Below are 25,075 nucleotides of genomic sequence, written 5' to 3' on the forward strand. Positions count from 1 at the left end.
TAACCTTGATGTTTTAATTTATAACTAATAAATCTATATTATGTTGAATATAATGCATCGAAATAACAAATCGTAGTTCAATTATCCACAATACCTATTTATCCAATCCATTCAAGTGTGAGGGTCGTTTGTCGGAAAAAATCTCATTATTCCGCTTCAGTTGCAGCCGTATACCGCTGTGCGTATATTAATTGAAATTATTTGTCTATTGCCAGTTGTTATTGCGTCGGATGAGATGTGGTTGTTTGGAGCACCTATTGCAGATTCCGGCGGGATTTTCATGTCGTCATGATCGGCTCTGCAATAAAAGGAATGATATAGAATGTAAATAATCCAACGTTGAGGAAACGTTCTCAAACGATCAGATTGAATCAATTGCAAGCGAAGAAAACAGTTTCGTAACGAGAAAAAATTTTATCTTCTGTTGTATGTCGCACTCTTATTTCTGCTTTCGTATAGCGGACTATAACTTGATTTACGGTGATAAATTAATCTACGAAGTAATATCTCGATTATTAAGAAAAAAAACTAATTCTGCTATGAAATATTATGTCACTTCAATCGTATTACAAATTCTCTTCTAACATTTTTGACATAACTAATGAGCGAGATAAAAGATTTCGGACAGAGAAACATAAAAATAAATCTTTCTTCTCTTTTGTTCTAATGATACACAATGCAAACGTCAAACTTTTCAAACGCAAATGCAACTCGCCCGCCCGATTCGCACGACGGGCGAATTCACTGGGCGGGTTCGCCTTCACCTTTCCATCGGTATGACAAACGGCTGGCAGCCACGTCTACCTCAGAAATCCTTGTGGATACCAGAGATGCCATTTATACAGATTTATCTGTATTATACAGATTTTTACATACGCATACAGATTTAATACAGAGTACAGATTTTATACAGATTTTCTAAATTTTATACATATTTATACAGATGTCACAAAAAGTAAGAAAGAACAAATTTAACTTTTCTGCCTGAGCTATCTTTAAGTATTTGATTCCAGAGACGATATAAAAGTCTATCAATCAACGGACAAATCACAAATTAATATAAAAATCTGTGAAATCCATTTATATTATAATTTGAAACCAATTTGAACTGATATTCAATTTTTTTCAATGACTGAGTGAAAACATATATTGGAGAAGCCAAATGAATGAAAAACTAACAGAAAAGATGATTTTTTGGAAAAAGATACAACCACAATCTATTGGAATAACATCTTTTATCATCATTTTGTTGTAAGAATTTCATTTTATTAGTGAATACAGATTAATACAGATTTTTTATACAAAGAATACAGATTTTATATGAAAATATCTGGCATCTCTGGTGGATACGGTTGTATCGTTTAAGGTGTATGTCTGGTAACGGCGAGACAGCCGGATAACAGATTGGCTGCCAGCCATATTGTGCCCGCTGGCAGCCAGCCGTCTGACAGCCAAGCCAATGCGGGATGTAGTGATAGTTCAAATGCTTTACACATGATGCTAGTGTGCAAATTATTTTCAGTGTAGTTTCTCGCAAATCGCTGACACTCCTACAAACTCTAGAGAAATCTCGGATCATTGTCCCAGCGAGATAAGTTTTAAGCATAAACCGTAAACTTATTAAGCAACACAGCCGGAATTCATTCGTTAGAACGTCGTTGTGTGATATTCGTTAGTTTGAGCCACTGCAATGTCAAAACCCAAGCAAACAAAAGTTTCACAATTATTATCTTGATTTAATTTACTTCAAAAGCGTTATGGGTCCGTTCGTTCGTTCGCTTTCTTTCGGTTTCCTCACAACGGTCAAAACCCCTTTCAACATTTTAAGATTCTTATAGAATCACATCTTCCAGGACCGTGCGTAGGGGGAATGTTTCAACACCACCCGCATACGCATGGCTGACTAAACGCTGCCAGTTGGAAAAATATGGTTGGGAGACATTCTGGTGACCGACTGCCTCATCGCTGCCAGATATACAACTCAAACGATACAACCGTATCCACCAGGATTTTTCCAAATTGAAATCATTGACATTTTCAGCGAAGGTGAGAAGATGAAAACGCTCGGCTAACATAGATACAGGCGACTTTGTTTTGTCAAATTGGATTTGACAACCGTCACTGAATCAATTTTGGTTGCCGTCTGGTGGCCATGGCTGCCCAGGTAGCCAAAACGCTATGCGGGCAAGTTCTATGAACAATTAAGTACTTATTATTTAAAAGTGCAAATAACTAGACAATTCATAACTCGTTCTCAGATTTTGTTTTACAGTTTCATTTTTGTGGATGACGCACTTTTTTTTTAAATTTTTGCGCCTTCCCAACCCACATTATTTTGTAGCTTCGTTAGTTATCAAGCATTATGAACAATTCTTTTCTTTTTATTCAATCTATATTTGTGTGCATAAATACTTCTTAATATTAGAAGCAGAAAAATCAAGTTTATTCAAAACAATTAAACGACTAGTTTCCTATAAAATCCAAATATTAGTAGCCTAAAACCAGAATCGGTTGTTTTAATCCAGAGTGTTATAGATTGGAACTAGAAATCGGCAGTTTTAAACCCTCGTACTACCATTCATGGTTGCACTCAAGGAAGAAACAGTGACGCAAAAGTTGATTGGTTGACATCAGAGATAGATAGGAAAACACATTTAAACGTACTGTATTTCTCAGATTTCATTGTAAACCGGTTATATCAACTGCAGTGAAAGTTTTGTGAAAGACTACGCGAAGAACAGCTAAGGAAACTGATATTTCGATGTCGATATGTGAAGAGGATATTATAGCACTTTTAAAAAAATAACTCATTTTTGACGAATTGAATATTGGGTTTCCCTTCTACAAGTGGATATGAATTTATCTATCGAGCCAACTAATAAAATATGTTTTCTCTTACAGAAAGACCAATCGAACTATAAACTCCTTTTAAAAATGTCATTACCGACTTATGGCTGTGCGCCGCGCATTTCACATGTGCATGAGAATATGCAATCATAATTAAAGCGCTGCTACCACGAAACACGTGATAAACAGCACGCGGTATTGAAGCTTTGCGAGAGCGTTTTGGTTGTTTTTCGTCTGTTTGCTCTCCTTCACATTTCTCTTGCTCAAAAGTATGAAAACATGCTCTCTCCCACGTGCTGATTCACCGGTCTCGTGAGTCATCCCGCAGCGATTTATTTCCACTGATGGCATCAGCCGGATGGGATTTTGGCAGTATGTTTCGTCATAATGATGCAAAATTCGGTGGACCGTAGGGCATAATGCGAATAATTGAATCTTAGCATTTAATATTTCTTTTTCGATCGTGTAGTTTTTATAGAAATCGATATGCAAGTGCAGTTTGTTTACAAACATTTTGCTCTGCATCCTCCAAAATGAGTCTATAACGAGAATGAGAGTCCACCTGAGAAGCTTTTTGTTAACGTCAAAAAAGCTCCCGCATGTGGCATTTGGTCATCGTAAGCGACACCATCGCGAATGCCCACTGAGTTTCGTACTGTATGAGCAGACCATTTTTAATCTGAATTCATCGTGAGCAAATTTTTCTGATTTTAATTATTTAAACATACACTTTAGAGTTATTAATCCAGTTGTGTTATTAATTAGAATTTTTGTAACTAATGAAACACCCAAAACACACCAGATAGGGAACAAACACGAACAATCTAAAAAATGTTACCATTTTCCAGCCGGTGCCTCAACCATATGGCAGCAGTTTGAGAGGAGCTTTCCTTAAAGTCACCTTGAGATGTCATTCTGGGTAACCTTTGGGCGAAAAAAAGACTCCGCACGGTAGTTATAACTCCAGATTGTCCCACCAACTGTATCGCAGTCTTTCGCTAGATATCTGCTGGATAAAATCGAACAGTAGGAGTCAGCTGTTAGGTCGATCGTGTCTCGAACTCGGCACAGTGCGGTTACAAGTTTTGGGACGAGCTCTTCGCCTATCGTTGCACAGGATCGCTATTCTAAGCGCTACTAGGATCAGTGTGATTAGTCTGTTATAGCATCGCCGACGGTGAGCAAGTGCATATCTCGGGTTCATTCGAAACAGCAGCGGACGCTCGTTTGGTTCGGATTAATTTGCGAATAAAAGTGTTGTGTTCGAGAGAAGCAGCAGAAGATTACAGTGATTGAGTGTGCTAAGAAATAGTGAAAGCAATAGTCGATACTTGATTGCAACGCGATGAGTTCTAAATCAGGTCCTGTCCAACGGTATATCCAACATGGAGCGCACAAGGGCAAGGGTATTGCCGTCTTCACCAGTGGTGGCGATTCCCAGGGCATGAACGCAGCCGTCCGTGCCGTTGTCCGTATGGGCATTTATGTGGGATGTAAGGTAAGGCAATCTCATCCATTACAGATACCGAATGTTCTAAAAATATACCTTTTCGAACGCGCAAAAAAAAGTAGGGTCGACCAGATTCAAGAATCAAGCTAAGACGAATACTTTTCAATGGCTATCAATAAATTGTTGCGACCATGGCAGTCAATTGCAATGGTAGGTCAGCTAAAACTAAATGCTTCATGCTTTCACTCAAGGGCGAGGAAAAAGGAAATAACAATAGTTACGATAGGGTGTATGACATTCAACTGCGGCCATGCGTATTGCAAACGAGTATTGATCTGTTGAATGTCTGCTGAAAACTGACGGAAATTTTGCCCTGTCAATAATAGGCTGCAGCATCACAGCTAGGTGGCCTAACGGCATCAGTGTGATGCGTGGTCAGTTTTCCACAAAAATGGAACCTGCTCAAAACGCACACGTTTAGACAGTGAATGACCATATTTTACTCTTCGTCAGAGAGCATGAAGAACGAAGAAAGGTCACGCGACTTCGAGTTCGGCGAGCATCCTGGTGATGAGTTTTCAAAAATATATTTTTTCTCCTTGACCCGAAATTGCAGCAGATCTAGCAGATAACAATTTTAATAGTTAGGGTGCCTTGGAATCGGAAGGAATTTTTCCCACCAAAGCTACATGAAAAAGGCGACGAAACACTCATTCAATTATTTAAATTGAAGTGATGGACGTGACACCGAGAAAGCATCGAATGAGAGCGCGAACTTTGTGAATTTTTATTAGCACCCCGACATAAGCATTTCGATCATTTTTATGAAGACATTGGATCTGGCTTGTGACCGGTTGGGAAGCATCGCATTCGACTTCGAAATATCGAAACCAATGAAACACATTTATTTTCCTATAGCTATTACCCTGTGTTAATTGGTGAATGCAAATGCTATGGAAATGCAACAGTAGGCTGCGAAAAAATTGTTACCAAAGTGTTGTTGCTCGTCTAGAATTTTCGCATAGTCCAATATCTCATTATTCGACCGACTACAGCGTTTTTGCCGATTTCTCAGTCCAAAATCAACGGATTGTTATGTAAACGGAGCTAATACTTTCACTGCAGCCATAAAAAACTAATGTCACAGATAAATAAGCGTGATGAAAGTGCAATCTTTCTGTTACAATGAGCCACGCGAAAATTCTCCTGATTAATGCAGCGTTGTTTTTTTTCATAACGACCAAAAAGTTTGTCAACTTTCACTTTGTAGAAGAACCGTTCATTTAATGCTTGTTTATTCATTTACGGCGTTATCTGATTCCATCGCCAATTGTTCATGGCCTACTTTGATTCTGTACACTAAGAATCGGCTGCGAAGTCTGTTGAAACAGAAGGTCAAATTCCACTACAGGAATGTAATACCAAGGCTTTTTTTGTCGAAAATACCAAAAGTCCAGGTCGCACCGTTTCGGATATACAATGCATTTTTATGTCAGTTTTTTATCTTGTTTCGAGATATTTTTCTATACATATTTTGTATGGAATAATTATAGAAAATATAAAATCATATATATATTTGTTGAAGGTAGGGCAGAGGTTTATTCTTATACAATACTTTACCTCTTTTTACCTAAAATAAAACCTTGCATTGAAGCGACATAAGCAAATTATGCTGTATTTACAATACTCATAGGAAAAAATACTCCTGATATTAGAAAAAAAATCTAAGTGGAACACGATGTAACTTTTTTTTAAGCCTTTTCATAGTTAGTTTTAATTATTGAAGATTTGGAAAATAACCGATTTACGATGAAATATTGTAAAAGTACATAGCTTCACCCCAAAAAGCTGGCTTTTTCTAGTATGGCTCATTGTCAAAAAGTAAACTTAATAAAAATCGCAACGATTTGCTTAAGTCACGTATTCAAACATGAGCATGTCGTGTTCCCGCGCGTCTCGACTGGTAGTTCCCTTCGCGGTCTGTCGTATATAATTACACGCTTGTACGTATTTAGAAGAACTTATGTACTTTTGGCTGGAAATCGGTTAGAGATATCTTTCATATATTTGCATACTAACGTTTTTTACAATATATAGCATGTATAGCAATGATCTAGAGGGTACAGTGGTTCAAATAGTGCTTAGTATGCGTTCACAAAGTTTTACAACAATGAAAAAAAAAGATTTTGAAAAACGTTTATTTTTCGCATAAAATTTGTTTGATGTTCTGATAGTAACGTCGAATCAACGTGGTGTATTTGGAAAAGTTACTTATTTGAAGGTTATCTAAAACTTTTTAGTAGATACTCAGGTAATAAAGAAAGATTGTACGTAGATAAATTCAGAAAACTCTTATTAAAAGAAGCGAATGTATCTCAAAAAATACATTTTTTAACATTATGTCTAGCTTCAGCAAAAACACTAGAAATGTTTGTTTCTTCAGAAATATATAGAATCTGTATTGATAAATAAAACTCAATAGTTGGATCAAAATATTTTATAATTGAGTAGATATAACTATGAAAAGTATATTTTTGCATTGGTCATATGGAAACTATTTAGCTTCTTCACATAGGGTTAGGTCATCGAATATCCGCAACTAGAAGGAATTTACTATGTTTGTTAAATATCAAGTTGTTTACTTGTTCCATCAATGTTGGAATCTTTTCTTTTATACCGGAGCTTTCTAATGACATCAGTGTCAATCAATTATCAAAGCAAGAAATATTCACTGCACTGGAAACCCTCAACGCAGCAAAGGGACCTGGACCTGACGGAATAGCACCAATATTTTTGAAACAATTAGCTTTGAAACAATTACTACTCAAAATCAGACATACGTAATAACCGAGGAATTGCCATTTTCTCGTGCATTCCAAAATTGTTTGAAAAAATTATCAATGGAAAAATATTTTAACAAGTAAAAAATTACATAACTACGTCAACAAATATCTTGGCATTCATTACATTCTCTTTGGAAGCTATGAACAATGCAAATTATGTAGAAACTCTATACTAACTTCAGCAAAGCTTTCGACAGAATTGACATGCCATTATTACTATTCAAAATTAAAAAATATGACATTGAACAAAAACTTTTGGAATGGCTTGAATCATATCTCACAAAACGTAAACAAATTGTACTCTATCACAACACATACTCCAAACCAATAAATGCCACTTCAGGTATTCCCCAAGGTTCACATTTAGGCGCTCTTCTTTTTGTTTTTTACAAAAAATTTCCTCCTTACTCAAACATCTAAAAGTACTTGTATATGCGGACGACATGAAGCTCTTAATGGAAATAAAAAATGCTGTGGATGCTGAAGTATTCCAATATGAAATTAACGTATTCAACATTTGGTGCAATAAAAGCTTACTTCAACTAAACGTTAAGAAATGTAGTTCAATAACGTTTAGTAGAAAAATCATATCTCCTTCTATTAACATATATTTAGGAAACCAACCTGTAGTTGCGTAGTGTAGTTTATCTGTTTTTGTTATCGTGAAGCTTTTCCACAGTAAACATTTTTTGAAAAATAGATATTTTTGCGTATGATATATCATACGCTAGGACATAATGGCTTAATAAAACTTGGCACATGATTTTCTAACAAAAGGGGGATGTATTTTTGCATGCACTTCCTGATCTGAAACTTAGAAATATTTCCAATCGAATGGTGAAATAATATTAATAATTGATACAAAATTGACTAGGCTGTAAGTGTTCAAAACCTCACCACATTTCTCCGTGTATTTTTCCTTGATATTCTTATTTGCACCCATATAGAAAACAAAGATGTGTTCCACATCAAAACAAAAATTAAAAAAAAACATTCTTAATCCACCTAGTGGTGTGATAATGCCTTTCTCTTGCCATTTCAAAAGTATCATTTAAACATTTGTAAGGTTCTGTCCTCGGCTTATCGAATAGCTTTGAAACGAGTTTAAGTCGTTCAAAATCGATTGATTGAAAGCATCTCCAAGAAATTATGGTGCATTGAAAAACACTGGAACTTGTCGGTTACGTCACATATAAGATTACCTATCTTGAACCGTGTTAGCCATAACCCTTCCAAATTTAATTAACATTGTTAGCTTTCCAATAAGCCTAAGCTTTTCAGAATTCGTTGAGTCATTTTCGAGAAAATTCAGCCGATGAAAAAATGTGCGATTAGTTGGTTACGTCACTTATACTATTATATCTTAACAACCGGAAGTAACAACCATTTGATTTTCCAACTTGATCCATAATTCAACAGTTGCTTTCAAATGTGCCTAGATGTGTTGAAATTGGTTCAGCCATCTATAAGAAAGTTGAACGGTAAAAAACATTACAGGGTTGTGTACGAGGCACGACCGATCATAATGTCATTCAAAATGCAAACGTCTTTAATCAACAGATTTAAATTTGGAAAATAGACAAATAGTTGTGAAACACCATTATTCGCCATTTTCAATTCTCGGTTAATTTTTCAAAAGGGCGTATAAGCGAGTGACAGTTTCTCTTTATTTACTTTCTCTTCTATCAATTACCAAGCGGTTTTCACGTTTATCACTCAACTCTTTGCATGAAATGATACCCGAAACTTTCAAACAGAATAGTGATATCAAAGAAAATCTTTAATCACATCGCAATAATCGAAAGAGAGAGTGATTAAAGAGAAACTGTCACTTGCTTATACGCTCTTTTGAAAAATTAACCGAGAATTGAAAACTCAGTGAGACAAGGAGAAACAGTGAAGACAAGGAAGACAATGAAACAGGTAGACTACTTGGCACTTCAAACTGAGCAAGAAAAACTTCAACAGACTAGGTACGGTTATTCAATTGACGATAAATTCTGGGAGCTTCGGTAACAAAACTAAAATTAATGAGAAGGGATATGCTGACAGTCAACGACCATAAATTTGATTTTATTCAAGAAATATTCGATTGAAATTAAGTTTTACCGAACTGGTTCTAACATGGGCTGCTAATTACCGTAGAATCAACAGCTGATCGGTATTCAATATACTCAAAGCAAACACGGTGTGTTGCAGACGGAAAATGGCATCCAAACACAGCGGCGAGCGAGCGAATGTAGCTTCAGTTTCGTCATCCACTCACTAGACAAGCTATCCGGTTGGTACAGGTCTGGTTCGGGTTCCAAAGTGTGGATATAGAGGTGGTCGGGTATTGGGTATTTGTAGTATTAGTACTATCTCTACACACCCAACCCAGTCATAATAATATCATATTCTATATTTTACCATGTAATTCACCAACAGAGACTGGTTACACGTCAAGTATGCCAACTACTAACACCGCATTTCTCTTCGCCTTTTTGCAGGTCTTCTTCATCCGCGAAGGTTACCAGGGAATGGTGGACGGCGGTGACAACATCGTGGAAGCCAACTGGTCATCGGTATCCAGTATTATCCATCGCGGTGGTACGGTCATTGGTTCCGCTCGTTGCAAGGACTTCCGGGAGCGCGAGGGACGTCTGAAAGCCGCGTTCAATCTGGTCAGCCGGGGCATCACCAATCTGGTCGTGATTGGAGGCGATGGTTCGCTGACCGGTGCCAACCTGTTCCGTCAGGAATGGGCCAGCCTGTTGGATGAACTGTTGGCTGTTGGTAAGATAAACCAGGATCAAAGGATCAAATATAAGTCGCTGCACATCGCCGGTATGGTCGGATCGATCGATAACGATTTCTGTGGCACGGACATGACCATCGGTACGGATTCGGCACTGCATCGTATCATCGAGGCCATCGATGCTATTGTCAGTACGGCTTACTCGCATCAGAGAACCTTCATCATGGAGGTCATGGGCAGACATTGTGGGTAAGTTTGTCGTTGGGTGGGGGGAAAATCTTTTCCCAGGGACCAGAAAAAAAACAAACGAAAAAATAGGAATCTCATCGGATTATCAACTAATTGGCCAAATTATTCTGGATCAGTAACACAATGATTTGAGAATAACCGACTCTAACCCTTCTCCGATAAATATTCTGATCCGTAGATATCTTGCCGTCGTTGCCGGTGTGGTTTCCGAGGCTGATTATGTTTTCATTCCAGAATCGCCTCCCCCACGTGACTGGGAGGTGAAGTTGTGCAGCAAACTAGAACAGGCAAGAATTGAAATATTGTTAGGCTATCGCCCCCCTCCCCCGGCCAAACTTTGGCCCCAAACTCTTCATCCCTCTCAATGTGTTACCCCGTCCCGTGCTGATCATATACCGTTTCACTGTTAAACTGTTTTTCAAACTATTTTCCGCTGAGTTTAAATGTTACTTGCAAGAACAGGTTTCTTTCTCATTGTGTAAAAATCGCGACAAACAAATCGAAACTTACTGTTTATGACACCAGCAAGCCAAAATAAACAAACAAACAAACGAAAAAAAAGTTCGACGAATCGTACTAATCTGAAGACGACTGTGTATCAAAAATAGTTTACTTCCTCGCATCAATAATCGAACAAAACCAAAAACTCCACTGCATTCCAATCACTTACAGTTACCTAGCCGTAGTCGCCGGTCTATGCGCGGAGGCCGATTACATTTTCATCCCCGAAAATCCACCCAAACCAGATTGGCCCGAAAAACTGTGCAGACACCTTTCACAGGCAAGAAAATTCTGCTCACCGCACGCTCTTTCACTACTGCGCTAGTCGATATGATTGAAACATATGATTCTCTTAAAAAAAATTCTTTTTTGTTTGAATTATTTACCTCTCAACCATAATCAGAACTCTCACAGTACACAGTACACTCGATATCACTTTCATTTGCGGTGAGGAGCAGCCGCTCTTATCTCGGCCAGCCTCACTCTAATCATCGATTATTACTCGTCACATTTTCTTCGCTATCATCACCTCAGTTTAGGCTTTGCGTTTCGGTTCGAAGTCTTTTGTGTTCTATTTTGCAAACACCACACGGTAGAATCGGTGGAGAGTGAAATTTACACTTTAATAGTTTGATAGTGATCGCTAAGATGTGTGTCAGTGTGTGAGTGAGTGTGTTTATTCTGTTCCGTCTTGAAGCATCGACGTGTTCAAGGCATCAGTCTCTAGCATGATCGGGATTTGTTTGACTTTTCCGTACTGATTACAAGCGGCATCCATCCATCGGTTAGTAGTGAGGTAACACTTCACGTGTGCGACCGGATTGGTCAGCAAAAGAATAATCACAGCAAACAGCAGCTGATTATAGACTGTAGCGAGTGGTAGCCAAGATAGGTGGAGGGCGGAGAAGAGGATGTAATCATTTCAATCAGAGATCAGCCTTAACGAGAGGAAAATAGATACATGGTTTAAGAGGAATTATTTAAGTAGTCTCAAGGATGTTTAGAAGAGCACAATATATGACTTTAGTCTTGTAAGAAGCAACTGATTTGAAAGGGTGATTTTTTAAGAGGTATGAGATTTGATTAAAAAAAACGGAAAATTTTAGAAAATTGATGAAATCTCTATTGACACATGGATCAATAAATCCCGAGACTAACAATGGAAACAACATTTTTTTGCAAAATTTTTTTTTATTCATCAACATAATCACCTTTTAGGGTGATACAATGGTTCCAGCGTTTTTCCAATTTTTCAATACCATGTTTATAAAAAAAATTATCTTTCGCTTCAAAATAAGCTTCAGTTTCAGCGATGACCTCCTCATTTGAGCCAAATCTTTTTCCCTGGAGCATTTTTTTAAGATCAGCAAAGAGCCAGTAATCACTGGGGACTAAATCTGGCGAGTATGGGAGGTGGGGGAAGCAGATCAAAGCCCAATTCGTTCAATTTCGCCATTGTTTTCATCGACTTGTGGCAGGGTGCATTTTGTTCCATCGAAAGCAATCGCGGCACCCACTTGGAAAAAACCTTTTTCATGCTCAATTTTTCATGAAGGATAGTAAATACACTTCCATATGATATCTGTGTCATCTCAGCAATCTCACGGAGCTTCACTTTACGATCTTTCGTTATAATTATTGTCACTTCACTCACATTTTCCGGTGTAACGGCTTCCACAGGTCTACCCCTGCGTTCCGCGTCATTTGTGTCGGTACGACCACGTTTAAACTCGGCGAACCACCGACAAATCGTTGCTTTTGATGGACAAGAGTCCGGATAACATTTTTCAATCCATTGTTTCGCTTGCACGGTGTTTTTACCCATTAAAAAACAATGTTTTATGAAAACACGAAACTCGGTTTTTTTTCCATTTTTAAACAAGCTACAAAACGACTTTACTCCAACCTCGATAACTCAGCTATTTCTGGTCGGATCGACTTAAAATTTTGACCCGTTTCAAGCAAAGGTTTGTACTCTAGAAAGACGTGGTTACTGGTTTACTACGAGCGCCATCTCTGCTTTAGTCTCGGGACTTATTGATCCCTGTGTTAGAATCGACAGAACGATCAATATAATTTAATGTTTGAAGATGATTTCATTCTCCAATGAATATATGAAGGAATATACGAACGCGTAGTCGATCACTATATCAGGAATGTTAGTTTGGGCGTGCATCCGCTACATGGAATGCAACATGCTTACCAGCATGGAAAGTCCACTACAACCCTGAACGGACGTTCGCACCGCACGCGTATAGCTCTTGGCTCCTGGAATTTTTTTCTGGCTACCTAGAGTTTCATTGATTCAAGGCTTCAGTCTTTTTCAAGGCTACCTGAATCACTAACAGTATTTTTAAAGGCTAACAATTAGTCAGCCTTTCTCAAGGCTATACAAAGAGTGATATTCTAATATAATCAGTCTTTTTCAAGACTAAGAAATTAATCAGCCTTTCTTAAGGCTAGCTATTCAAAGAACTATTCTTCGAACTAATCAGTCTTTATTAAGACTACCACAAAATCAGTCTTTATCAAGACTTTTACAAACTAGGAGTCTAATCGAAGAATAATTTAGCCTAGTTAGTTTAATTTCAAATTTAATTCATTTCAAAAATGCCAGCGTCCAACCGGAAAGGCAACAAGCCTAAGGCTAAAAATAACTCAATACGGAATAAATCACAATCCGTTTTTCAACATTTTTCTAATAACATTCACGATCTTATAGAATCTGAATGTAAAAATTATAACATTATAAGACAACGGACGGATTTCCCTTCCGTTGATTCTATGCCGTCTAGCAATATTTACGAGATTCTTCCTGAATCCGATTGTAGCGACATAGAAGAAAATTCTTCAAAAATTCCCAAAATGGACGCTTGTCGTTCTGGGAAGAAACATCAATCTATGCCACCAGTGACGGTGATGATTTCCGACTTCAAAGCATTCCGTACTGAGCTTTCTACTCTTCTCCCGGAAGTAAAAGTCTCATTTCAAATCGGACGAAGAGGAGAATGTCGAGTCTTGGTTGATGGATTGGAAGATTATGAACGTCGAACCGATATTTGTCCGAGAAACTTCATAAATTTTATTCATATGATATAAAATCAGACAGACCCTTCAAGTCTGTCTTGAAAGGCTTATCAAATGATCAAAGTACTGATGGAATTAAAAATTAACTAAAAGAATTGCTTGGTTTTGCCCCTTCCCGAATAATACTTATGACAAAAAAACGAATGGTACTTCTAAACCACGCTCTGGAATTTCCCATGAACTTTGCCTAAAACACTTCAATCGCAGTGACGTAAACAATTCGAGAACTTTAGAAAAAGTACGTTTCATCCCATATTAAAATTCATTGGGAACATTATAAACGGCATAATCGTATTGCGAACTTAACGCAATGTCGTCGTTGCCAAGGCTTCGTCCATGAAACCAAAAGTTGTCATATGGACATTCGGTGTTTGAATTGTGGTAAATCGCATTCGAAAGACGTTTGTCCAATGAATGAAACCACTGATAAATTTTCATGTTCAAATTGCGATGGAAATCATAAGTCCAATTATTTGAAATGTCCTGTCAGAGAAAAAAATTTTAACGTTCGTTCGCTTAGACAACAAGTCAAATCAACGACCTTAAATTTACAGAACATACCTGAAAATAAAAAAACCGTTGCAAATGCCACACCTAATTCTTCTAAAGCACTTATTTCTTCGAATTTAAAACAAAAAACAGGTACGCCTTCCAATTCGTATTCTAACGAAGCCAATTCACTGACAGGTAGATCGACCTCGTCATCGTCTTCTTCTAATGTCAGGTACGCTTTGGTAACAGGTAGACGAACACTTCTTAATTCTTCTAATGTAAATAATCAAAACGTTGCAGTTCATCTTCTAATGAAAACAATTTATTAATAGGTAGATCGGCCAAATCATCTTCTTCTAATGGCAGTTCTAATGCCAGCAACTGGCGCAGCTTGCTAACTTGCGCTCAGACAAAACATTTTTACCAGATTCAAATCTGAAAATGACAAAGTGTCTACTGCATTTTACCAAGCATCATTGCAGTATTCTGGTCAGAACTCTGACTGGACATTGCAAACTTAATTATCACATGGCTACTATTCAACGTGCTGAGTATTATTCGTGTGATTTGTGTGAATGCGGTTATGGTACTTCATATCATCTTATATGTAACTGTCCCGCATTGACGCAGCTACGTATCCGGGTTTTTGGTTCTCCATACATGATTGAGTCTGTGTATGCGGAATACATACTGCGAATCGTTCTGCATTCTTCCGGGAATGCAGAATGGTGTCGCTTTTGTAAAATCTCTAAATCCTCTCGGGGGTTGAAGGTTCTGCGCGTTTTGGCACCTGCAAATCGTTCAGCATCCTTTCGGGGATGCCGAAAGATTTGTTTCTTTATGTTTTGTGCTGTTTTCCCACCTCACCCACTTCACAATTCCCTTTCATGTTCATTTTATCCTTCTCTTCGCATCAGGAAATTGATGAGAAGCTACGACAAGGCACAAATCTCCAAATAACTAGGGGAACGTGCCACTTGAGCCAATTAGTTATGATTCCTGATTCTTGCTGCATATAAGCACGTTCAGTTACGTGAAGTGCTGATAATAACTTAAAAAATGGGTTACTCAGAATGCTATTACAGAACTTCGTAAGCTGTTTAAGCCAAATCAGTTCCTTTTAGAACAACTTTTGATTAATTGGGAAATGTCACCACTATCAGATTACCCATCGGATGACAAATTAGCCCACTCATACAAAATCATGCGCAACTTCTACGCATCGTAGATCTTCCGGTAGTTAGATCGCTAGTAAAAAACGTACACCCCTGACAAAGTGCGAATAATATGGTATTCATTAAATACTCAAGTACGTTCCTAGTATCTAGTGGCGTATCTAGAGGAGGCGAAGGGGCACTCGCCCACGGCGCAACGTTTTTAGAGGTGGGGGGGGGGGGGGGGGGGAACCAATCCTTGGGACCATTTTTGAAGCAACTCTCTTCAATAGCAGGATCATTTTTTCCCAAAATTACTACCGGACGAGGGGTCCATCCCAGGTGGTAACTCTAACAATAATCGTTTTGTACTAAAAGGCTTAGATAGTCAAATTAGAAAATATTTTCTAGGCAGATAGCTCAATAGAAAGAATGTAGAAATAGCAAGAAACTTATTCTCTTACAAACCTCTTTTCCTTTTCCGATCAATTTCTAAGAAACATTAAATATCAATAACGGAGCCTTAATACACGAACTTCGGCTCTAAATATATGACTAATCAAACTTTCTACGAATTTTAATTTTAGATCAAGAACAAAAACCGGATTCAGAAAATTACTAGTTTCAATTTACACACTTAAATAGGATTACTGATCTCAGTTGTTCAAACATCGTTTGCAGATTTTTCAGTAAAAATAACATTTCATCACAGCAGTACCTTAATGTACCGTCTGTCAACAAATGTTTATTTGTGCTAATATATCAGTAGAATCTAAAGAACACAAGATGAAATAATTACCGAATGAAGTTTAGAGTGTAGTTTTATAATAAAATCATTCCTGTCAGTCACGAGATATTGCAGGAATCCTAGTATTATTATGAGTAAAGTTATTTCGACATTTTAACTTGTATCTTCGGAGTAAGTAAGAAATTAAGTAATAAACAAGTAGAGAGAAAAAGCAGTTAGATTCAGTTAGATTCAGATATAACCACGACAATAGAGTCGCTTTTTTCCGTTTCGTTCGACGGCCAACAATAACAATACCACCAGCTGCAACTGATTGCCGAGACGCGTCCCGCTTGGTGCACTTCACCATCTGCATGCTACTGTTAGTGATCATTATTAGAATTGACCGTAGTTTCCCGTTCTAAAATTAATTGGTTTGTAGAATGTGATTTGAAATTTTGGCTTGATTGGTTCACCATCTCCATCAGGTAGGGCATCTGATTTAGTGCCAACAACATACAAAAACACACAATCTAGACAACTCTCAACTCAGTTTGACATACGTGTTCTAACTTTAATTATATTGTATTTTTTTGTCTCGCTGTGACCGTTCCTTTGTTAGTGCCCGTTCCTAAGCAACAGTGTTAAAGCAAAGCTAGCGTCTTTAAGTGAAACAAAATTTCTAACCGAGGATCGAACCGAGACAGAATAGAAAACGATTGGTCTACTTCGAGCAGCTTGTGTGTCGTCATTAGCAGTTGGAGTGTATTAATAGCATTGATTTGTGTTGTTTGTTGTTGTGTTTCGGAATTTGAATATCATTGTTGCTAATTTTTACTATACTAGAATTTCGTCTCCTTGAATTCTAATATGTTCGATCGAAGATTTTGGGATACAAACTGCCAGATTTAATTTTATTTTATTGAAATATATTTGTTTATAAACCGTTTGATAGCAAAAAGTCGAAATTGACCGAAAGTAATATGGGACAGTTATGCGTAGAACGGCAGTGTAGCGATCAGACGCTTGCGTACATTAATCGTGGTGCTGTTCAACCTGGATGCTTTTTGACGAGGTGTTCTTTATCCTTGGTACTCTTCAATTTTGGCGCTCTTTGATCAGCGCTCTTTAAACTAGAGTCTTTTTTATCTATGATCTCTTGAAACCAGAAGTGCAAAAAGGTAACCTTTTTATTTTAGACACTGTGCAATCTAGACACTGTTTAAGCAAGTCCGGGTAATGTAGATCATTTCAATTCGGAATCGACAGTACCAGAGTTGCCAGATATACAGAATTTTCGGTATTCTACTGATTTTCAAGTACATTAGTGAAATTTACTGAATTTTTCTACGGGTTTTGCAATAAATACTGATTTTATGCAGACTTTTTAAGAAAGTCCAATTTCCTATCAATATATGTAATATTACAGCAAGTTTTTCCTGCTATATCATACGATGATAGAGGAACATGATTAATCATTTCGACAATCGGACCGAATCCGGGCGACAGACTCCACTGGTTTAAATCATTGGAAACCTGCACAAGTTGAACTCAGCTGCAATGTCATGATAAAAAAAATCTCATTTCATTATCACCCGTGGAAAAATCAGTTCAAGAGATTTTCTATAGAAAAAAATCAGTGATTGAAAAAATCACTTCCGAGATTTTCAATCATGAAACACGCATACACAAAATTCTGAACCTCGAAGTTCACAAGTGATTTTTTGTGTTAGCGAAACTTGATGACGAATTTTCACTCACAGTAATATCGCTGAACAGATAATCGCAAGAGGAGAAGAGTCTCCGATGATTTTCGATTCTGAATTTTCACTAAGCTTCAGTTCGATACTGATGTGATTCGTAGAAGATTTAATTATAATTTTTTATCAATAATAAAAATCTGTACTGAATAAACTCGCAAGTAAATCGTAACTGAGAAATAATAACTGCTTTTTTTAATGTACATAATGTGGTCAATTTAAACAACAATAGTTTTTCCACATTCAAAATAGTGATTATTACGACAAAAGACTGTTCTATTTCCGGTTGGTAGATTACATTTAGAATAGGCATGAATTTGATTTATATAAATTATACGAGCGCAGGATTTTGCATGTTTTGAACACACAACAGGGGTAACATTTGAATGCCGCGTTTGAATTCGCGTAGCGATAATCTGCGCTCCTGCTACTTCTGCGTATGATATTCTAGGTAAATTGGGTTACATTTTTTAATCAGCTTCATAACATGCTTTGTGATCCAATAGATATAACATTGCAAGAGTTAAATATTTGGCATGTTTTTTTTTTCATTCTATCCACCCTACGCGCACTGAACATTTTCAGATAGGTTCCGGGTGCAAAGGGCGGCTATGAAAATTCATTTTCCAAAAATCTCTTGGTCGCGATCACTAGTGAACATTCATACTTGATTTTTTGTGAGATACAAAATATCAGAGTCATATGCATATGACTTGTTTCAATGGTTCCAGTTCACAATAATTGTTAGCTATTTGGGAGCTCTTTAGCCTGGGCGCTTTTTGCCTGTAGTGCTCTTTAAACTAGACACTATCCACATGTTTGTAGTACATGTACAAACTTTGTGCTTTCTGCACATTAAAAACACTCATGCGCCTTATTTTCCAGCAGTTGCTATCTCCTCTCGACAGATTCTTTATGTTCATTGTGTAATTAACACAAAACACTCTTTGACTTTTTATATGAGAGAAAAATTTACACCAAAATGTCATTTATGATAATTTTAAATACTTTCTGTCATTATTTCCTATTTCAACCGAGATGTTTTCTTCTGAATGTATTTAGGCACTTTAATGAGTGCAATAAAGATATAGATAATTTATTCTGGTATAAACTACATTTTTTCGTATTCAATAATAAAATTCATTTGAACACTAAGACATCTGAAGATTTAGGTTTTTGGTTTGTACAAAGTATAGTCTTCGCATTTCGCCTTCGGCTCATCAGTGCTCAAAGTAATTCATATTGAACCGCTATCTCCACCTACCAGTAAGATTTGAACTGCAAAAAAATCATATGAATCATTTGATATGAAAACTGATTACATGTAAAATAAGTTATACGGACTTATAGTGAATTTTTTTTCCTCTACCACCACCCCGATACTAGATGAAATACGGAAATTTTTATTTAATCACTCTCTCTTTCGATTATTGTGATGTGATTAAAAAGATTTTCTTTGATATCACTATTCTGTTTGAAAGTCGAAAGTTTTGGGTATCATTTCATGCAAAGAGTTGAGTGATAAACGTGGGAAGCTTGGTAATTAAGAGAAGAGAAAGTAAACAAAGAGAAACTGTCACTTGCTTATACGCCCTTTTGTAAATTTTTCCGAGAATTATAATACGGAATGCTACGACAAATTTTCGGGGACACATTTTTTCGCTATGTGATACACTGTCAGAGTGACAGTGTACTTAGGCAAATTTCCTATTGTATGTCATTCTAGAGTTACTTTTTATTGTTCCGCTCTGCCCTGCAGTTCAATCAGAAAAATTGCTGTTAGGAACAATGACAAAACCCCTGCTCCGGGACAGAAACATTTGAATTAAAAAATTTCCTCGTGCAAAATTGGAACAGCTTGTTGGAAAACTGATCAAGTGTACGATATCAAAATCGAATATAGAAGAAGTACAACTCGTTGAAAGTATGGTTCAGTAAACTGTGTGATACGAGAATGTGAACATTTTTATTTGAATGGATTTAGCTATTATGAAAAAAGGTTTTATTTCTGCTTAGTGAAAATAAATCATTCGAAAATCATAGTTGTGTATCTTTTTCTGATTCCACATCTCAATCTCAAACCTGGGGTTTCACCCTTATTCTAAATAACTACGTAGGGGAAGATGGGTTAAAACGTACCCCCGAGGCAACATGTACCTCTTACTTTTCTCAGAAGAGTCCAATTTTTTTCTCAGAAATTTTAATGAAACTGAAAGTCCGTCATGACCATAGATAACAATAAAATTTTGGTTGCGATGGTTCAGTCATATCTGGAAAAATAACCAAAAACCAATTATGTCTTCATTACATGTAAATTTTGATGTTCGTTCCATAGTAATTTTCTAGAGTGAGGAAGACAATTTCAATTTTGTAACCAGTTTACTTCTTTGTCAACCTTTCGTTTTTTTTTTCTAAAATAAGTTCTAATACAGATGATGTATTTGCAACTATATGGAAAAATCATCAAAGTTATCGTTACATGTTTATGGGGGCAAAATGATCCGAATTGTGTGAGCAAAATACTTGAGAATTCACTCACAAAATTTTTGTATAAGTTATAAATTTAAGGAATAATAGTGAACAATCTTCCATCTGGCAAGTATCTTTTCCACAACAAAAAACTTTCTTTAAATAAGGAGAAGCATTATAAGAGTGGGTTTTGGTCCGTTGTTTGGATGGATGTTAATCCTATGTTTAAGATCGTCCTTCCTCTATGTTCAGATAACCATAATTTCACGTAACATAAAATTTTTAAGGGGTTTGTATGTATTGATGTATTTTTCAATGCATACAGTGCGTAGGTATGTGTTCGTAATTATGAGAAATAATGTGGGGCCGGAGCAGGCTTCCCAAATGTACCGCCGCGCGACATTATTATTGAGGATGTCATGCTACTCTTTCCATGACAGCCTTGTGATAGGTTTCATCACGACAGCCCTTAGACAAATAGTTCTGTACAGCCAACGTTGCCGTCATTCACTTCGTTCGACAGTTCATTCCATCTTAAGACATTTTGTCATGGTCCACGACAGCCGAAGAAGCATGAAGTTCTCGCTGTTGCGACAGTAAGCTTCGGGTATCAGTCACTGCGTTGTTTCTGTCGAGAGCAAAATATTACTCTCCCTTGACCAGGTCTGCGACAGTAACCGGTGCGGTTCAAATTTGTTGCTCTTGGTTTGCTATGAAGATTCGAGGCAAGCATGTGGGTTTTAGTTTTGCCTTTGGTGATTGCTTTGCGCAGCGGTTGATCATTGCGCATAGCAATCACCGTTGGTAGGGCATTGATAACAATATAATTGATAATTAATAATATACGAAACTACTAATACGAAACGGATTGAAGAACGGACTTTGGTTTTAATGAAAGTTAATTTTTATATTTTGGTCGATCTTCTATGAATTGATAGATCGATTAATTAAAGAGCAATGTTTTTCAATAGCTGAGTCAGTTCGGCGTGCTCCTTTCAGGCAGTTTGCGGTCGGTTTGTGGGCTGTAACATTCATAGTGTATGCGCGTACTGATGTGCGTGGAGCATTATTTTCATCCTCTTTATCTCTTCCTTCAGGATAGTAAAGGCGCAATCGTTCCTTATATAAGAGTGTAAAAGCCAATTGAATCAGATTTTAGATTTATATGTTAACGGTAAATAAATGTTCGTAGCGAAAGATATGTTCAAATCAAAGATTCCGTATTCGATACTCGTTAGCGTTAGCTTTGCAGTCGACTTGTAAGTCTACGGGATTTTTGCATGGCCAGTGCTGCAATACTACGGACACTAAGAATTCTTTCAAGTCAGGAATGAAACATACAAAACCTGGCTCGTTAAGTTCGTTATACATTGAACCACCAATCGAATAAAAACCTTGAGTGAAAAATTTGGAGTCGGAATTTGCAAGGCAAAAATCATCCAGAAACATCTTATTTTCAGGTACCGTACAACAAAGCTTTGAATGCAAAAACTGAATGAAAAATTCCGGTTCTTCCAAAAAATATGTTTCCAAGCGTGGAATGCAGCATGGTTGCCCGTAACAGATTCGAATGTTTATTTTGTTTTATTTAGAAGAAAAGTTTTAATTCCCCAAGTTATGTAATAATGTCTTTCTTGAGTAATGTGGTCTCAAGCTTTCCATACATATCAAGTTCTCTTCTATATATGAATATTATGGTGTTTCTATTACCCTGGAATATATTCCAAAAAAAAAATCGGATATAGTACGGTTACTTATATGATATAGGGTTTTGCTGATAATCTGCTGAATCATTTTCTTCCTGTTATGCATAGAATTATCTTATTTCCAGAAACAGCATATTAACTATTACATTATTTTGGTCATAGCTACCAGAAGTTCGCAACTTTTACACACGTTGAAACTGTCACTTTACATTGTAAAATTTAAAACTCGGTTAAAGCGTATCTTTCATCAAGTAGAAGCTTGTGTCAGTATATTTTGAATTCTTTAACTTAATGTCGTTGTTTACCACAAAACTTGCTATAAAAGTAACTGAGGCCCAAATTTATATCTACAGTTAAAAGGACAATTTCATGTAAACTTCTAGAAGTATCTCAATCATTTCCTTTATGTGCTTTTACGCTCAATCCAATTTTGGAAATGTAGATGTTGCAATCACGAGCCGCACGCAGAAGAAGATGCGGTGCATTGAAATTTCAAACAGCACATCCAGTTTATATGCGCTCGCTACAATTCTCGTACACATTTTTGGTTTTCTGTTTGAGTCGACTCTCACGCCCTCACGGAAAAGGAAAGTTATTCGTGAATAGCAAAGCGAACTATTGAATTTAATTCGGATCCGACTTCCGCAGTTAAAAGTCTAATAATGTCGAAAATTTTCTAAAATCTAATTGGCTTAGTAGCTTGTGTCTGCATTTGAAAAAATCAAACGTTTGGAACTATAAATATTGTAACTAAATAGTCAAACTTTCTGAGAGCCGAGTTCTTTGCACATATTTAACAGTTTTCTTTCTAAAAAGAAATTATGTTCTGAAAAATGTAGGTGTAAATCCCCGGTGAACAATTAAGTTTGAAACCGGGAATAAATAAAAGATATAATAAAAATAATAATAATAATAATAATAATAATAATAATAATAATAATAATAATAATAATAATAATAATAATAATAATAATAATAATAATAATAATAATAATAATAATAATAATAATAATAATAATAATAATAATAATAATAATAATAATAATATTGTAGCAGTCATTTCCGACCCTAAGAAACTCATTGTTTTAGTTATCCTAGGAGAAACAGAATTTAAGAGCTGTATATGACACGAATTTGTCTTTCATTTATTTAAAATTCAAAAATTAAATTTTTAAATTCCCAGTTTTGGTACTGATCATCCCTTAATTTCGAAACAAGAAGTTGAATATGGATGAAACTAAATGGAAGGCTTTTAATTAAATGATTTGCGATTTGAAAATTTCTTCTTAACTTTTCTTCGCATAAACAACCATCTGTTGAACTACTTTTTATCTGAGAGCTCCCCCAATCAACTTCATGGTTGCGGACCCTGTATTTGTGTAGATGGTACTAAAAGATCTACCACCTCAACGAAAAAGAGCTCAATTACAAGATCCGGGGAGTACTTAGAAACTTGCAATGAGAGCAAAGGGAAAGTCAATTTAAGCCGCTATGGAGCTATATTAATAGGCACTGAATTCCATAAAAAAAACTTATAAACCTATTTTTCTAGTTTTGTGATATTTATGAAAACAAAAGAGGTTTATTGAAGATCTGTTCTCAAAGGTAGTAACAAATTAAGAACTCAACGTTTTTTATATTCTCATTCCTTCAACTGCTGGCAAAACCTATGTGAATGTTAAATGAACAACTAAATTTAAGCTATTTTAAATAAATTTAAGCTATTAGTTGATTGATTCCTATGTGGAAAAGAACAATTGAGAATACTAAATTTGTAACAAAGTTTGGGGTAAACCAAAAAATTTGATGCTTTTGGGAAAAATAATGGTTTCATTATATTTTTCTTTTTAAAACACTTTTAGCGAAAATCTGAAAGCACATGTTCACATATAAACATAAAAGTTGCCCATTCAATTTTATGGTCGAAAACTATTCAAAGTGCACCAAACATCTTATTTGGGTTCAGAGTATCATATTCTATAGTTTCAACGAAATCGGTGAGGCACGGGTACCAAAGTGTGCCGACTATTGGTGGAGTAACGTTAAATACACTACATAATTAATTAGTTGTGAAAAGTAGCTGCGATTCGATCCAAAAATCAAACGTCATTATTCAGAATAAGGGTGCATAAGCCATTTTCGGAGTATTGTTAATGAATGGAAGTGTATCTGTTTCTTTAGAAATAAGAAGGAAGCAGTAAGGATCAATACTTTAGAAATTCATATATATGAGCCGTTACACAAAACTCAGTGTTTATCTTTTAATATTCGTTAGTTATTAAAATTCATTGCCTTCGCCGACAGTATATATAAATCTAAAACAATTTCTTTATTTCACAATGGTATTGTAATGAAACGTTACTAAAGTTTCCTGCAAAGGTAATCCCAACAACGCAATCGTATGTACTAGTACCATTTCATTGAGGCAGCCGAAATAGTGCGAGCGCACTATGACCCACGGCTCGTCTCCAGAAACAGCCGGTTTATTGCTTCAAGAGACATTGATGAGACAGCCGGCTTGCGACAGCCCTTCGTAACAGTAATGCCCTTAAAATCAAAGGATGTCTTCGATTTTCAAAGGCTGTCTCCGTAACATTTTATGCGAATGAGCGAACAGAAAGAAACAGGATACAAACAGCCCGTTCGGTTTGACTACTCTCCGGATAGAATACTCTCATCAATCTGGCGAGTACAAACTGTCTCAGTGACAGCATTCATTTAGGCATGCGAGCGCTGTTGCCATTACAGTTCGGCGTATGCTTCACACATATTGTAGACTGGGCTTTCGACTTTGCGCTCCGACAGTTCATGCTATCTCGTGGCGGATGTCATTGAAAAGCAGTACTGCTGGGAAGCCTGGGCCGGAGGTAGTCATGCATGAAACCTTCATGCTCTATTATCTTTAGTTGAGATATAGCAACATTTCCTTAGAGGGTGCGTTTTTCCTTATGCGGGTCCTAAAAATGAGAGCAATTCTATAATTTTCTAATTTATTTTCAAGTAACTGAACCATCTTACCAGATTTTTTGAACAGAAATAACAACACTAACCAA

General features: G+C 36.5%; 1 protein-coding gene across 3 annotated transcripts in view; it reads left to right on the forward strand.

Annotated features, from left to right (window-relative positions):
* Positions 1-3,827: 3,827 nt before the first annotated feature.
* Positions 3,828-25,075, forward strand: part of LOC131438999 (ATP-dependent 6-phosphofructokinase) — a 42,576-nt gene continuing 21,328 nt past the window's right edge. Inside the window, exons 1-3 of one of the 3 annotated variants that reach the window (XM_058609470.1) lie at positions 3,828-4,345; positions 9,630-10,126; positions 10,799-10,907. In XM_058609470.1, the coding sequence (XP_058465453.1) occupies positions 4,193-4,345; positions 9,630-10,126; positions 10,799-10,907 (759 nt within the window). In that variant the 5' untranslated portion in view covers positions 3,828-4,192. Of the gene's footprint in view, positions 4,346-9,629; positions 10,127-10,304; positions 10,414-10,798; positions 10,908-25,075 lie in introns of all 3 variants that reach the window. The other 2 variants (XM_058609471.1, XM_058609472.1) reach the window with 2 other exon arrangements.

The sequence above is a fragment of the Malaya genurostris genome, chromosome 3 (assembly GCF_030247185.1).
Source record: "Malaya genurostris strain Urasoe2022 chromosome 3, Malgen_1.1, whole genome shotgun sequence".
Classification (NCBI taxonomy): Eukaryota; Metazoa; Arthropoda; class Insecta; order Diptera; family Culicidae; genus Malaya; species Malaya genurostris.